This window comes from Lagenorhynchus albirostris, chromosome 17, assembly GCF_949774975.1.
Source record: "Lagenorhynchus albirostris chromosome 17, mLagAlb1.1, whole genome shotgun sequence".
In the NCBI taxonomy this organism is placed as follows: domain Eukaryota; kingdom Metazoa; phylum Chordata; class Mammalia; order Artiodactyla; family Delphinidae; genus Lagenorhynchus; species Lagenorhynchus albirostris.
The window spans coordinates 57,166,266-57,182,316 of record NC_083111.1 but is presented as its reverse complement, the minus strand read 5'-3'; the positions used below and the strand labels follow the sequence as shown (position 1 = coordinate 57,182,316).

The following is a 16,051-nucleotide window of genomic DNA, read 5'->3' as shown; positions in this document are numbered from 1 at the left end:
ATACTGTTCAAAGTGTTTTACAAGTATCAATTTATGTAATATTCACATCAATCCTGTGAGCTTAGGTACTTGTATTATCCCTATTTTACAGATGTGGATATTGAGGCACGGAAAGGTAAAGTGACTTTCTCATGTGGCTCATCCTATGTTCAATCCTTGAGAGTCTGATTCCAGAACTGGAATCCTTCACTCTTCAGTAGACAGTTGTTAGGGCATTTCAGATCCATAGATTGATTATTTGAAAATATTAGTCCTCTAAATCTGCTCAGCTGCAGATGCTGACAGTCTTTAAGCTGCTTAATCCATTCTGTCATGGAGCTAACAAATCTTGTCATTGCAGTACCTTGACATCATAATCAATAAGGTACTACCCATCTGACTACTAGAACTACTGCTGCCCAGAAAGACCTACTGGGCCTTCCTCCACCAAGTTAGAACCCTTTTGCATCAAAGCAAGTTTGAATCAGACCTGAATTTACCACAGCCTCTTGGACATTTTAACTCTTCACCACCTGTCCCAGAAGTGGTTAGATCAGTTCCCTTAGTTATGGCCCAGTCTGATTCTGAGTTTTTTCCTCCCTACACTAGCATGCCATTGGGATACTCTGTGAATTATTCCCTTCTGAGAGGAAAACAAATGTGAAATAAAATTGAAACCCTTCTTTATTTGCATAAACTCAATTTTTAATTTTTAATTCAATAACTCCTATCCTGATCACTGAATAACAGTAACCACATCCACGTTTGTTTTATTATTCTCATTTAAAGTTAATTAATTGCCAAATCAGTGAGTCTCTGTACAGTGTTTTTTTTTTTTAACATCTTTATTGGAGTATAATTGCTTTACAATGGTGTGTTAGTTTCTGCTTTATAACAAAGTGAATCAGTTATACATACAAATATATCCCCATATCTCTTCCCTCTTGCGTCTCCCTCCCTCCCACCCTCCCTATCCCACCCCTCTAGGTGGTCACAAAGCACCTAGCTGATCTCCCTGTGCTATGTGGCTGCTTCCCACTAGCTATCTGTTTTACAATTGGTAGTGTATATATGTCCATGCCACGCTCTCACTTTGTCCCAGCTTACCCTTTCCCCTCCCCGTGTCCTCAAGTCCATTCCCTAGTAGGTCTGAGTCTTTATTCTCGACTTGCCCCTAGGTTCTTCATGACCTTTTTTTTTTCTTTTATTTTTTAGATTGCATATATATGTGTGTTAGCATACGGTATTTGTGTTTCTCTTTCTGACTTACTTCAGTCTGTATGACAGACTCTAGGTCCCTTCACCTCACTACAGATAACTCAATTTTGTTTCTTTTTATGACTGAGTAATATTCCATTGTATATATGTGACACATCTTCTTTATCCATTCATCTGTTGATGGACACTTAGGTTGCTTCCATGTCCTGGCTATTGTAAATAGAGCTGCAATGAACATTGTGGTACATGAATCTTTTTGATATATGGTTTTCTCAGGGTATATGCCTAGTAGTGGGATTGCTGGGTCTATGGTAGTTCTATTTTTAGTTTTTTAAGGAACCTCCATACTGTTCTGCATAGTGGCTGTATCAATTTACATTCCCACCAACAGTGCAAGAGGGTTCCCTTTTCTCCACACCCTCTCCAGCATTTATTGTTTGTAGATTTTTTTGATGATGGCCATTCTGACCGGTGTGAGATGACACCTCATTGTAGTTTTGATTTGCATTTCTCTAATGATTAATGATGTTGAGCATTCTTTCATGTGTTTGTTGGCAATCTGTATATCTTCTTTGGAGAAATGTCTGTTTAGGTCTTCTGCCCATTTTTGGATTGGGTTGTTTGTTTTTTTGATATTGAGCTGCATGAGCTGCTTGTAAATTTTGGAGATTAATCCTTTGTCAGTTGCTTCATTTGCAAATATTTTCTCCCATTCTGAGGGCTGTCTTTTCGTCTTGTTTATGGTTTCCTTTGTTGTGCAAAAGCTTTTAAGTTTCATTGGGTCCCATGTGTTTATTTTTGTTTTTATTTCCATTTCTCTAGGAGGTGGGTCAAAAGGGATCATGCTGTGATTTATGTCATAGAGTGTTCTGCCTATGTTTTCCTCTAAGAGTTTGATGGCGTCTGGCCTTATATTTAGGTCTTTAATTCATTTTGAGTTTATTTTTGTGTATGGTGTTAGGGAGTGTTCTAATTTCATTGTTTTCATGTAGCTGTCCAGTTTTCCCACTTATTTCCAGCACCACTTATTGAAGAGGCTGTCTGTACAGTGTTATTTTGATGGCACAAAAATTAAATGTAACATCCAAAATTCCTGACTTGCTTAGGCAGTGGCGGAACATTTCAGCAATATTCCAGAGTAGAGTTTAGTGGAAAAGGGAGCTTTAACTTCTTTGTTCTGTTGATTCATATTTTAAACAAATGCACAACCCTCTGGGCACTGCACTATTTAGTGTGTTGTGTCGTACCCTAAGCACCCACTCTACTGTTGCCCACAATGATATTTTCAGAGAGACTGTTCATCTGCACAGAGTATTCTCACAGTTAACTCCTAATGCTCAGGAGTTTCTTTCTGCCATCCTAGGCCTCTCTTATTATTTATTGACTTACATTTGAAATGGGTAAATTAAGAAGAATGGACAAAGTCTTAAGAGTTAAATGAACATGATTAAAGGAGATGGGTTTGAAAGTGCTTGGTGTAGAACAGGAAACAAAAGCTCTTTGAAAGTTAAGTTTGTTGAATACTTAAACCATGAAGACCATCTCAGTAAATGGAACCCTGCCTCTTTGTCTTGGTTGAATATGATATTGTCTTCGTTGAATACGATACTGTAAAAATTAAATGTCAAGTAAACCTTGTTTCATATACAAAGAAGAGTAGATAGACACAATGCCTGGTTTCATTCTGAGTTTATTTGCTCATGGGAGAGCAAATTTTAAAGTTGGGGTAAATATCCTAACCAATATAATCTAAGTTAGAGGTTTCCTCTATTTAAGTGATTCTTAAAAATCTAAATTATGGATTTCTTTAAAATGCAGTCTGGGTCTCCCCCCAAATGTTGCCCATTAGAAGTTGTTGGTAGAGGACTTACTTTGAAGAATGGATTAAATGATTAACATACCAATGATCTGTATGGAAAGATGTGCCCAAAGTACCATTGTTGGTTTATAATTAATTTAATTGGCTAGTCTAACATCTTATCATACATAGAATAAAGGTAAGCTGCCACCTAAATGACCATAAATATAATTAATGGGGCCCTTTCTGTATTAGTCACTTTTTATCCCCAGCATTTAGTTCAGTTCCTGGTACCTCATAGAATCAACAAATATTAGTTGAATTAATAAACTGTATTGTAGGATAAAATATATGGGAAATAAGAGGCTTGGAAGTAGTTTCAGGTTTAATAATAGGTTATTTGCATTGGCTTGTTTGTAGAGATTTTTACATGTTTATTTCTACCTTACTAAGTTTCCCTTTCTTCCTGTATCTAGCTTGCAGTGATACATCTAACATTATAAAAATGGATTTTTAATAAAAGAGAGACATTATTCTTAACATCTATTATGCTTAAAGAAGGAGAAACTTCCTTAAAATGGTGTCTCATTTAAGAAACAGCTTAGTGTTTATAACCTATACTAATAGCATGAGAGCAAAATGCTTTTGATATCGACATGCAAATCTCCAGAGAAAGAGAAAGAAGAGCTTGGAGCTGAGATGCAAAGAATTTTATACCTCTGTTGGAAACTAAGAAAAAGAATAGGGTTGCTAATCATTCCAGAAAGCATGATCAGCCCAGACTTCAGGGGTTAAATATAGCCTTAGGAAAAAAAAAAATGGTGGTCCAGCTATTAGGTTGAGGTACTAGTTTCTGGCCATGGCTCACGCGCCCAGCCGCTTCACGGCATGTGGGATCTTCCCAGACCAGGGCACGAACCCGAGTCCCCTGCATCGGCAGGTGGACTCTCAACCACTGCGCCACCAGGGAAGCCCTTTTTTTTTTTTTTTAAAGAGGGCATAATCATGGCTGCCATACAAATATAAAATAAACATGTGTTAAAACTTTATTTAACTCATTAATTAATGAGGGACCCTGTAATATGTTACAGTGTTTCAAGAAAGAATTCAAAGAACCAAATATAGATTATGGATGGATGGATAGATAGATAGACAGGCAGATGAAATACTGAAATGAATTTACAATGATATGTAGGATGAATTTACAAATAGTTCTATTGGATAATAATAATCCTTTGCATTACACCACAGCCCCCATAAACACAGGGGACCCAGAATGATGTACTAGACAATGTCTTGCTTACCAGAAAACAGCATCCAACTAGTTACCTTTTGGTTCACCTTAAAATGTTTACATTTTTGTTTTCCTACTTTAGTCTCAGCTATGCAAAGGGTGCGGTTGGCTATTCAGAATGTTTTAGAAGCAAAGGACCTACTGTTATCTGAACATAAGAAAACTAAGTAAATTTAGACATTTAGAGGCAGAATGAGGAAGCAAACATTGGAGTAACCATTTAATTCTTGAGATTCTGACTGATCAGGGGAGATTTGGTTCAGAATTGTAGCATATCGGTTTAGTAAGACAATAGTTAACCTGATAATGTGTAGGAAGTAAGATCACTGTGCAAGTGTTCTTGATTCTTCATACTACAAAACACTTATTCAACATGTACTTTAAAATTTCATCTTTCGTATAATGATTCAGTACCCTCTCAGAGTTTTTTCCTAATAAAAGCTATTTTTAACTTAAAATTTCCATTGGCCATATTACAACAGAGTAAGGTTGCAGTTGAAGAGAAGTAGCATACTGATTGCTTAATAAGGGAAGATTCAACACTCAACTCCCTCACCCCCTACCCTTCTCAATTCTCCCCTATCTCATCACAGAATTACTACAATAAATTACAAACTAACATCACTCAAAAGGGAGTGCCCTACAGTTTTCTTTACTTAATATGATGCAAATATATGGTGTTACTGGCTATATTATTAAAAGTTATAGTCTCAACATACCCAATTTACAGATGACACAAAACTCCAGTCTATCTGTAGAGAAGTAATATTTGAGAACAAGAAGCCTACAAACAGGAAGAAAAGAGGGCGTATTTTTTTTTCCTTTTTCCTTAGAAAAAGATCTTGGATCACTGTGTATATTGGTTGTTTTAAATGTTGTTTGTAAATATAGTGGTTTGCTTGGAAATTGGACATGTTTCCTAATGGAATATTTGAGATATGTAGGAAGACAGAGATAAAGGATGTTGAATTTTGACACTTTTCCCTAATGACTTCCCAGAAAGATACAGAGAAAGAATGTTATCTATCAAGAGTCTTGTTGCACAGAGTACTTAGTTTAGCAAAGTTCTTAGTGATTAGTCTACTTTGATTTTGGGGGGGATGAGGGGGCACTTAGAAAGGCAATGGCAACATCTGCATTTTAATAGAAACTTTAAAAGACACTTTTGAAAACAGATCATCCAAACACCAATCTAAACAAATGCAAAAACAGAAAACAAAAACTTTCTTAATATTTTTAGGAGTATTTTTGAAATAACTTGGGATTTGGTAGACCATCAAATATGGATATTTTAAAAAGGTCGAACTGGAAATTTTTCATATGACTTGTAAACCATTAAAATAATAGACTACATGTATGTGATTTGATAGAAACATAAATTTGTTTCTATGACATCATGTTTTAAGGAGGATCATTCATGAAAGTCAGCCCTCTAAGGTTCAGGAATTATTGAAAGTAGCAACACTCTGTGTTTGTTTTCTTTTACCCCACAAAGAACTGGACTGAGATCAACAGCTTATTTTAGCAGGCCAAAAAAAATACATGTAGCTTTGTGTACAGTATTATGTGTGTGGCTTCAAATACAAAACTCAGCATGTTTCAAATGAACAAGCCTGTCTTCATATGACCACCATAGGATGACCATAACCTCGATTTAAGGGATAAAATATGAAGAACTTTAAAAAACTATATATATTTGTGCAATGTATAGTTCAATGACAGTAATATAATGTTGAATTTTTACAAGTTACCTTGCTTTTACATTATTAAACTTCTGAAAAATCATAGTCTTTTAAACCCCACAATTTTTCTATTCAATGAAATGTTTTGAGGATGAATTTTCTTACCTATTTCACTTTTTAAAATCACAAAACACTAGTTGATTTCTGCTCTGTAACAGGTTCTTTCTTTTAAGTTATAGTTTGGGTAGTTTCTGCATGTAAAGTTAATATATTATTAAAGGAAAAGTACAAAATGAAGTAAAAAGGAGACATTTATAAAACTCTGTTGGTAAGTACATCAGATCTGTACTTACCATGAAAAAGCAATCATTTTGTAGAATTTTATATCTCAATTGAAATTAAAATATCTCAGTTGCTGAGGAATCATAAATAATATGTCTTTATTTTGGCAGAGGATTAACAATAAATATATAGGGACATTTTCAGAATGTGAATTAAACGCTATACATTAGAAGTATATTGTTGATATTTTTCTAGTGACACTGTTATTTATAATGGAATAGCATTTTAAAAGCAATCTACGATAAATCCCCTAAACTAAAACTTTGTCTATGTCATCTCAAAGAGGAAAAAAAATTAGAAAAAGAGAAGAGAGTCACAAAGTGAAAAGAATCTACCAATAGAAAAATAAAAAAGTAGTTATTATACAGTATTAATCGCCAACCTTATGATTTCTGAGCTAAATTAAATGTTATACCCATTTAATTTAATTAAAAAAATAATATTCTTACAATTTTATTGCTTTTAGGCCACGGTTATTACTTTTATGACCTGAAGTACATGTGTCAGGCATATCAACCAATTGGCACACATCCTCTTTTAAAGGTAGAAAAAAAAAGATGACTATTAAATTGTAATACTTTGTTCTCTCTCTCCTCCTCTTTCTATTTTTTTTTGTTTGTTTTTTGTTTTCATTTTTGGATGGTTGGTGATTTGTTTGCTTCTCCTGGTTCCTGTTGATCAGTGGTGTTTGGCCAGTTTGTATTTTTCCAGACATCACTCCACGATGTTGTTGAGGTGTATGATGGGCCAACTCAGCAATCTTCTCTGTTATCTTCCCTCTCAGGATCCCATTCAGGTATCCTTTAATAGAACTGCCATGCATCAGTTATTGATTAAAGACTGACTTTGATTGGTATTGTAGTGAAAGTTGAGATTTATGTCATCCATATTAGAAATAAACTGAAAATAGAATCATTCTTTATTTTTAAAAAAAGAATAGAAACACAAGAATAATTCAAATTCATGAGAAAAATATAACCAACTGTTTTCTGGGATTGTAATCAAGTAAATATAGTACTTAGTCACTTAGTGTGACTTAGTCACTTAGTGTTTAATGTAGTATTTAAAGATTCTTTACAGAATGAGGCAATATTATCAAAACGTAATAAAAGCTTTCCAGTAAAAAGGTTGCAATTGAAGCTGAACCCAAAGAAAATATGTTGTCAGTGGTAGGATATATTAAAGTAATTTAATAGAACATAGATTGACGTTTTCAAATGACAGTGTAAATTAATATCATTTGTTAGGTTTACTGAATGAAATTATTTATGATATCTTAGTGTTTGTTTTGTTGAGTAGGAGAATCACTTCCACTGAGTTCAGGTAATCAGATCACAATTCGATTTACTTCAATTGGACCAGTAACAGCTAAGGGATTTCACTTTGTTTATCAAGGTAAGTGACTGTGTAGCATAGAAACACACTAAGGAATGATATCAGTTTCCATGCTATGTCCAGAGTTATTGAATGATGAGATCCTCATAACCATATAGGAGAGGTAAAAGTTGTGTGTTTTTTTAAAAACAGTTTTGCCCTGTCCCCTCCCCCATTGTTAGAGCACTATTACTTTGACCAAAGTCAAAAAGGACCTATTGTTTCCATCATCATTCTCAAGTTAGCTGCATGCTTTTCCTTCCTCCCAACATACTGTTTTCAAAACATCTGGTGTGTTTTTTTGACAATGCTTCACTCTACATATTCTATTTCCTTAGAGTCTAGCACTCTAAATTAAAAATACACAAACTTTTTGTGCTGATGTACTTAGACATGCCAAGGAAATCATTACTCCACTCTAAAATTTTAGTCTCTCATTCTCTTAGGAGAATTCAAACTTTCTTCATGACTATTAAATATTTTTGTGCAATTCAAAGTCAGTTTACATAGTTCTTTTGTCACCTTTTATAGACACACTTCCACATTATATAAAACTAAATTAAGACCTATCATCTGAATATTTTGTTTGAATTATGTATGATCATGTAGTTGTTATTCTCAAATATATCTTGAACTTTATTCCTAATAAATTTATAAACATTAGTGGTTTGATATTCTTCTTAAACCCTCTTATTCCAATTATAATATTGGCTATAATATTATACTGTTTCATTCTTAATAGTATTCCCTCTGTAAACAATTTGTGGTATTATGAATTTTAAAAGGCACTCTAACAAATGAAGTTATTTTCACTCAAGTCACATATGAGGAATCTGTCTATTTGGAATTCATCCTATCATTTTTTGGGCTGTTATCAAATTCCTTAGTCCCATCTGTATGTGTTTTAAAAAGAAAAAACATCCTGTTATCATTCTATTTTACTTAATCAAAAAGAAGTCACAATTGAAGGACATACCTATAAAGCCTAAAAGCAATTTCAAATTTGATATTGTATGATTATTAAAATAAAACTTCTATTGTTGTTAATCTGTCTGACTTCTGTCTAGCCTGAACGTATTGTCTTCATCAATAACAAACATATTTTGAACAACCAAGTTTATGAACATGCTATGAAATTAATCAAGTGCTGTGTTTGCTTTTTTAAATTTATGTTTTTAGGGGCCAAATACTGTAAAAAAAAAAAAACTTGACATTACCTTATGTAACCTGACATCTGTTTTTTGTAAGCTTGGTATTCCATTTTAAAAAGAAAAAAAAAGATGTATCTCTTTGCTTTCATTCCATAAATTGAAATATCTTACTCAAGCTACATTTTTATATTGATGAGTGTGGTCACACAAAAAACAGAAAAAAAAAACCTTAACCGATGTTGTTTAAAGGATCAAAAGTGAAATGTTTTTAAATAAAAAATCTTAATGACAATAGCAATATTTATTCATTTTGAATTGTATTTCATTATGTATAAACTTTTGTAAGTGTATTCAAATTGTTAACTGAAGTTCAAGTTGGTGAAGATTTCTTTGAAATCTGTTTGCATACTTTCATTTTGAAATCTCTATTTCTCTACCAAATATGAAATTAAAGTCAACAATTATTTGTACGCAGCTGTTCCTAGAACAAGTTCCACACAATGCAGTTCTGTGCCTGAACCAAGGTTTGGAAGAAGGATTGGCAATGAATTTGCAGTTGGTTCATTGGTTCTTTTTGAATGTAATCCTGGATATATTCTCCATGGATCCTTTGCAATTAGGTGTGATTCAGTGCCAAATTCTTTGGCCCAATGGAATGACTCCTTACCTACCTGTATTGGTAAGTTTATAAATTTGTATGCTTTGTGATTGTACATATTATATATCAAAATTAGTTATCATGCATCTTTCAATATTTGTTTCAAATATAATAGTTTTACATTAATTTTAAACTATTAGTTATGATGTATCTAAATATGCAAATTAGAGTGGCTATTTGATGCAATTGAGATGAAATGCAATCAATGAAAATATACATACATATTTCCAATAACACAGAATTGGAATGCTATTAATATGGAATTATTATGTGCTACCATCCTTTGAAATAAATATTATTTTTCATTTTTAAAAGTTTATGCAAAGATTTCTATGCCAATATGTAAGGAATTTACCTATCTTTTAAGGATCACAGAAGCTGATTTTTCTGGGTGTATTTTATCATCAAAAAAATTAGAAAATATGCATTAGTAAATAAATGTTTTTCTCTTCTCTATAAATTATATGTATGTATAAAAATATAAAATAATAATTTTTCCCAGTATTTCACAAATATAAGTGGAAACAATTTGAATGAGTAGATGGTGTAGGGTTGGCCAGAAATCTCATTATTTCAGACTATATTTTTGTAATGTTGTACCCAATTTATATTGATAAATAAAATAAACACTGTATGAACTTAGCCCTGCTAAGTTATTTGAAGCAGATTAAAACATTTTCTAAACCATAAAAATAGTTTAGAATCTTATCATATTTCAGGATCATTACAATGACTTTTAGATCTTGTAGAATTCCATGGATGTGGAAAATGTAGACTGTTGGGAAGTTGCTTTCTTCTTTGTTCCAAAAGCATATCTGGAAATTAAAATTTTAAATTATATAGTATTAAACTAAAAGAAGCGTAGTAAAGCTTAATCTCAGGTTAAGAAATAGTTCTAATGAGTTCTTTCTCATTAAAGTTTTATTGGTATGTGACTTGGAAAATGAGAGGAAGTTTTTTTAAAATAAAAGATAAGCAAAATTTTGTCTTTATTTTAATAATCTCAATACTCCACTTTTTGATAGAGAAGACATGAGTGTGCATATAAACAATATAACATATACATTTATAAATATATAAAATCTATTTTTAATAACACTTCTTGCCATACCTGAAAAGAAATTACGTGTCAATAGTTTTTATTTTTAACTTTTTAAAACACATTTTACCATATTTTAACACAGATTAATACAATGTTAATTCATATTTAATTAGAATAAAATATATTCTAAATTGATTTTAATCGAAATTATATGGAATGTACACTCATTACTGAGGAAGTAAAGATAAGGTCTGGTGATATGCATTCATCGAACGTGTACTTTGTATAGGACAAAACTGCTCTAAATCTTTTACCATTCAAATCAGGACGTTATTAATAATTGTGCTGGGAAAGTGGTACAAGTTGGGACTATCATAAATAAAAAGGAAGGATTGATGGTCACTTATCTCTGTAGGAACTTGATATTACCACTTCCCAAAAGAGATATACCTAGCATATTTTACAGAGTGTTTTTCTTACAAACCAGTAGTTTAGTTCTTCCTGCTACAATAAATGGACTGTGAACTATTCTTTTATTATTCTTTTGTTTGTTGAAAACTCCCTACAAAAAATAATTTAAAACACTGGAAACCTGTAAATGACCCTTCAACTTTCTCGTCCTTCAGCTAAATAACCAGTTTCTAATATGATTACCACTTACTTAATGCTTCCTAATTTCCAGGTTTCATGCTGAGTAATATAAATACATATTTAATTAAATCCTCACAGGAAATCTATGGAGAAGTTACTCTCAGAATTTACAGATGAATAAGCTGAGTCTTAGAGAAGTAAAACAGTTTTCTTTTAAAGTGACATAACCTAATAAACAGTAAAGTAGGGGCAGGATTTGAAGATAAGGTTTTCTGACTCCAGACCTCAATGTACATTATAGAAGATTGCTTTTCTTTGTGTTTTGGCTGATGAGCTAATTTCCTAATTGGAATTCTATATCTTATTTATAATGTGGAATTTCTTAACCTGTTCAAGTATACTTTTGACAAACAACAAGTAAAGGAGAATAAATCATCTGGACTTGATGTTCCTCCTATTTTGCACCTAGCATAGAGCTATGGTTAACAGAACAAAGAGATCTTCTTTACACACTTTTATACTCTCATAAGAGAAAATAGATAATGTTCTTCTTTAGGAACCACAATATATGTTGACTTCATACTCTTATAAAATACTAATAAATAAATTATCCTAAAGGACCATGAGCTGAGAGAAATGTTCCTATATGTCTAGGCCAAAATTAGTCATACAACATGTATAAATCAGAAATTACATTGCTTTAAGTCAGTTTAATAATTGAGGAAAGACACATGATAATAAATCTCTTTAGCCTCACAATAGATTTTAAAATATTTCTCTCTAAATATCAGGAATCAGTAATTATTTCTGCCTCACTTTTCCCAGTAATTATTTGCATAATTTCTGTGTCACTTTTAGTTTCTTTATGTACATACTGATAGAAAATATTAATACCATATAACGGAAGATAACTGGATAAGTAGCTGTCTTCATTTAATTTCATATATACTATGAAAATTCCCTCAAGATAATTATAAAGGTAGAGTGATATGATGACTTATGGAAAGGCATAAACTAGCTCATTAATCTTTAAATATTATTGAAAACATTCATCTATTCAGAGTGTTCAAAGAACCTACATATGCAAAGCAGTGAAATGTAAATCCATGAATTACTTATTAAAGTTCTGTTTATGTATTTATCACGTTAATGTACTAATTAATGGAGAAAAGTTGTAAAGAATCATGTAAAACTGAATAAGTCCTTATAACTGGGAATTGTAGTAGGTTCTCAGCATAAGGGTTAATTAAGTCTTGGGTAGTAGTATTAGGCTTTGACTTTAACATGAAATTGTGGTGATCCTGGAAATTTTACATAATCTCTGATTCTCAATTCCCATATCAATAAAACAGGAAAGTTATAGGTTTACTGTGGCTATTAGATGTTTTAAAGCCTTGGCATAGTTCTTGGAATCATCTAAGTATTCAAAAATTAAGTTGTTTTTGTGCTTGCCAAATTCTCCACCATAAAATCAGAAGATAAGACTTCAGTTCTCAAGGTATTAGATCTAAGATAAAAAATTTATATGCAGTGCTGATAAAGGATTTGATATTACTCATTTTTCATTTGTTGATATCTTGTTTTAATAACACTTTAAAGTTATTATATGTAAAAATTATCTTCCACCAAAGATTTTTGCATCTTGGAAAGGGCTAAAAGCATGGACTTGTGTCATTCTTTCTAATTCTAATAATTTAGAGTTCCTTGAAGGCAAGATTTTTCTTTCAATTAAAATTTTCAGAAAGGCTTTGGGGAAATGTAATGACAATTTTCTAGAGGATAATAGTACTTATTTATTAGAATATGCTATTTAGGGGGATTGTGAAATTTCTTTCCATCAATTTATACATTTAAGAGCAATTGGTTAAAAAGGAGCAGAGTTTAACAATAGGCATATATTCATGATTTGGTTTGTTTTCAGTGTTTGTAAGGGTCTAAAATAAAAATAAACTTAAAGTTAAAATAATGATTACTATAATTCTAACTGGTTGTACAAATATATATTTAATCAAGGTGTGCACTCTGCATTTTCTTCTGACCCTAAAATATTCAAACATTACATTATCCAAAAAATATATATTTTCTTTTGTCCATGAAGGTATGAGGATGAGACAAGAATTAGAAAGAGGAAGGAGATAAAAGGGAGAAGTGAGCTGACATTAAAGAAGAAAAAAGAAACATGAAAGAACAGTTTAAAAGGGGAAAGAGAAAAAATAGAATATTCTGTGAGATGGAGAGTAGAGAATAAGAACTTTACACTGTAAACATAAACCATTTTTGTTTAAGGCAGAAGAAAACCCCTATTCTACATGATTATTAGAAAGCTTTCTCATATGTCATATGTGTCAGTTGACTAATCCTAGTGTTTTTGCCATAAGAAATAAAAATCCATGTAAAGAAAAGGAAGCTCAGGCCATTTGATTACAGATTCATTTCAGCAAGGACCGGCACTCCTACCAGGCATTAAAGCCTTTGAGACCATGCTATGGCTGACATTCAACTTCAGGAGTAAATGCTAGTGGACTGTCCCTAGCATGGATTCAGCCTCACTTTTTACTTTTAAGGGCAAAACATGAGGGACTCAGGAGCCATTACACCACCACTGTCAAAAGCCCCTGGGCTTTAAACACCCTACCTCCTATATTTCTGTTGCATTGGTTTGAAAGTGCATACTTAGAGATAGAAGAAAATTGTATCAGATGACTTCTGTTTCCTGCCAAGATCACACAAAAAGGATATATTACCTTATGCCACTTAAAAAATAATGTATACCTTGTAGAACAGGTGTAAATACAGAAAATCGAATATATAACAGAAGGACATATGGGATTTGTGTGAGACAAGAAATAGATTTTAAATGACATTCAGATGATAGCTCAGTTTTGGTTTTACCATTTGGTCCCACTGCTAATCTTTACATAAATGAAAATATACTTTGCATTTCTATTTTTTACTATAAATATTTTTAGTTTCAAATGTTATGGATAAAAATGATTATGCCTTTAAGTGTTCAAAAATTCAAAAAAAAGAAAAAGGCTTGATGTCTTAAAAATTCAAATATGAGAGTCAAGTGCAGAGTTATCTTAGGTTGATATCTAAGAATTATCTTTAATTTGTGTTCATTTTCAATATTTGTTATCTGGATAAAATTTTAACTGCTTCAAGGTCTTTGAACTTTCTATTTTTTCTCCTTGGAACATGCATCCCCAAAATACCTTTTGGGCTTACTGCATTGCTTCATTCAAGTTTTCACCTGTGTTCCTTGGCCATCCTATCTAAAATAATTTTCTGCTATTCATCCTCCATTCGTTCTCTATACCCTTATCCTGCCTTTTTGTTTTCTTTACAGCAACCACTCACCAGATTTTATATAATTTGTTTGTTTATTTTCCTAATCTTTCTTGCCCTCCTCTCCCTGCCACTGTATTCTGTTTTTTGCTCAACAAAAAGAAGACCTGACATACAAGAGGTGTTCCATAAACATTTGTTCAGTGAATGGATTTTAGCAAATAAGTGTGATGATTTCATGAATTTTTGTAGAGGTAGGACAACTGGCCAACTTCCCCAATCCAGGGTCCATGAATTTTTTTTTTTTTTTTTTTTTTTTTTTTTTGCGGTACGCGGGCTTCTCACTGTTGTGGCCTCTCCCGTTGCGGAGCACAGGCTCCAGATGCCCAGGCTCAGCGGCCATGGCTCACGGGCCCAGCCACTCCGCGGCATGTGGGATCTTCCCGGACCGGGGCACGAACCCGTGTCCCCTGCATCGGCAGGCGGACTCTCAACCATTGCGCCACCAGGGAAGCCCGGTCCATGCAATTTTAACTTCAGTCTTTCACTGCATGGTGATGCTGTTGCTCACTTTGCTTGCTTAGACCTTTACAAGCCATCTTGAAGCCACAAGACATTTTTGAGAATCGATAGGAAAGATGCATAGGTAGATTTACATATTACATGGTTAATTTTATTCTTAGAAAGAACAAATTCTCTATTTATACCTTGCAGTTTAGATATAATCTTTGACAGTCTATTCAGGGTATTATACATAATGATTATATTTTCTCCGCCTTCACTAGTTCAATGAATACTCGGTTAACACCTTAAACCAAGTGAGCATCCAATTGAAACCAAAAGAAAATAGTGCCCTACATTTCTAGTGATTTCCATCTCAATTGTAATTGTTTCAGTTTCACAGTTCTTATTGCCGCTATCAACACTTTCATTTTTTTCTGTCATAGTAGAACAGAATACAATGTTGAGTAATTTTGCAAAAAAATCGACATACTAAAATTAAACTATTGGCTTGAAAGCAGCCCCATTAGACGTGATGTGCAAGTTGTACTTATAGTTAAAATGGTCAAATACTAAGTTAGGGTATCCACAAATTTAACTAACCTGCGTAAGACAACAATATTTAATAATCTTGTACAAATCTGTCATATCAAGTCATTCTTAGGTAAATTACAATAATATTTTTATAAGAACATTGGACTTGGAACAGAGGTAAACTTGAAAAAGTTGCTGAAGACTGAGTTTTATCTTCCAAATTTGACCTTTTTACACTTCAGATTTCTTAAAATTTTTAGTCTCTTAATATCCCAAACTCTCCTCCCTCTGAGACTCTGTGATAAACACCCTGTAGCCACTAATAGCTCTGACAGTATGTGGCCTTAGACGTAAGTATGGCAACCCATGTCTGTGCCATCTTTTCTCAGAGTGGGAAAGAAATAGATGAAAAAATATATACAATATCTGAATCCTCATTCATTGATTCATTTATTCACCCATCCATTCAACCATGAAAAACTTATTAAATATAATAATGAATAGCATTTACTAGTATTTGTATGAAGTGCTATTAAGCATTATCTCATTTAATATTGACACCAATGCCAGGAGTAAGATAAGAATACTATTTCTCTTTT

The 16,051-nt window shown here is 32.7% G+C and overlaps 1 protein-coding gene across 3 annotated transcripts in view; it reads left to right on the top strand.

Moving 5' to 3' along the window:
- CSMD3 (CUB and Sushi multiple domains 3) overlaps positions 1–16,051 on the top strand; it is a 1,076,690-nt gene that overhangs the window by 894,004 nt on the left and 166,635 nt on the right. For 2 of the 3 annotated variants that reach the window (XM_060127235.1, XM_060127234.1), the window contains 3 exons: positions 6,996–7,109; positions 7,613–7,708; positions 9,314–9,517. In XM_060127235.1, the coding sequence (XP_059983218.1) occupies positions 6,996–7,109; positions 7,613–7,708; positions 9,314–9,517 (414 nt within the window). The remainder of the gene's footprint in view (positions 1–6,995; positions 7,110–7,612; positions 7,709–9,313; positions 9,518–16,051) is intronic. The other variant, XM_060127236.1, reaches the window with a different exon arrangement.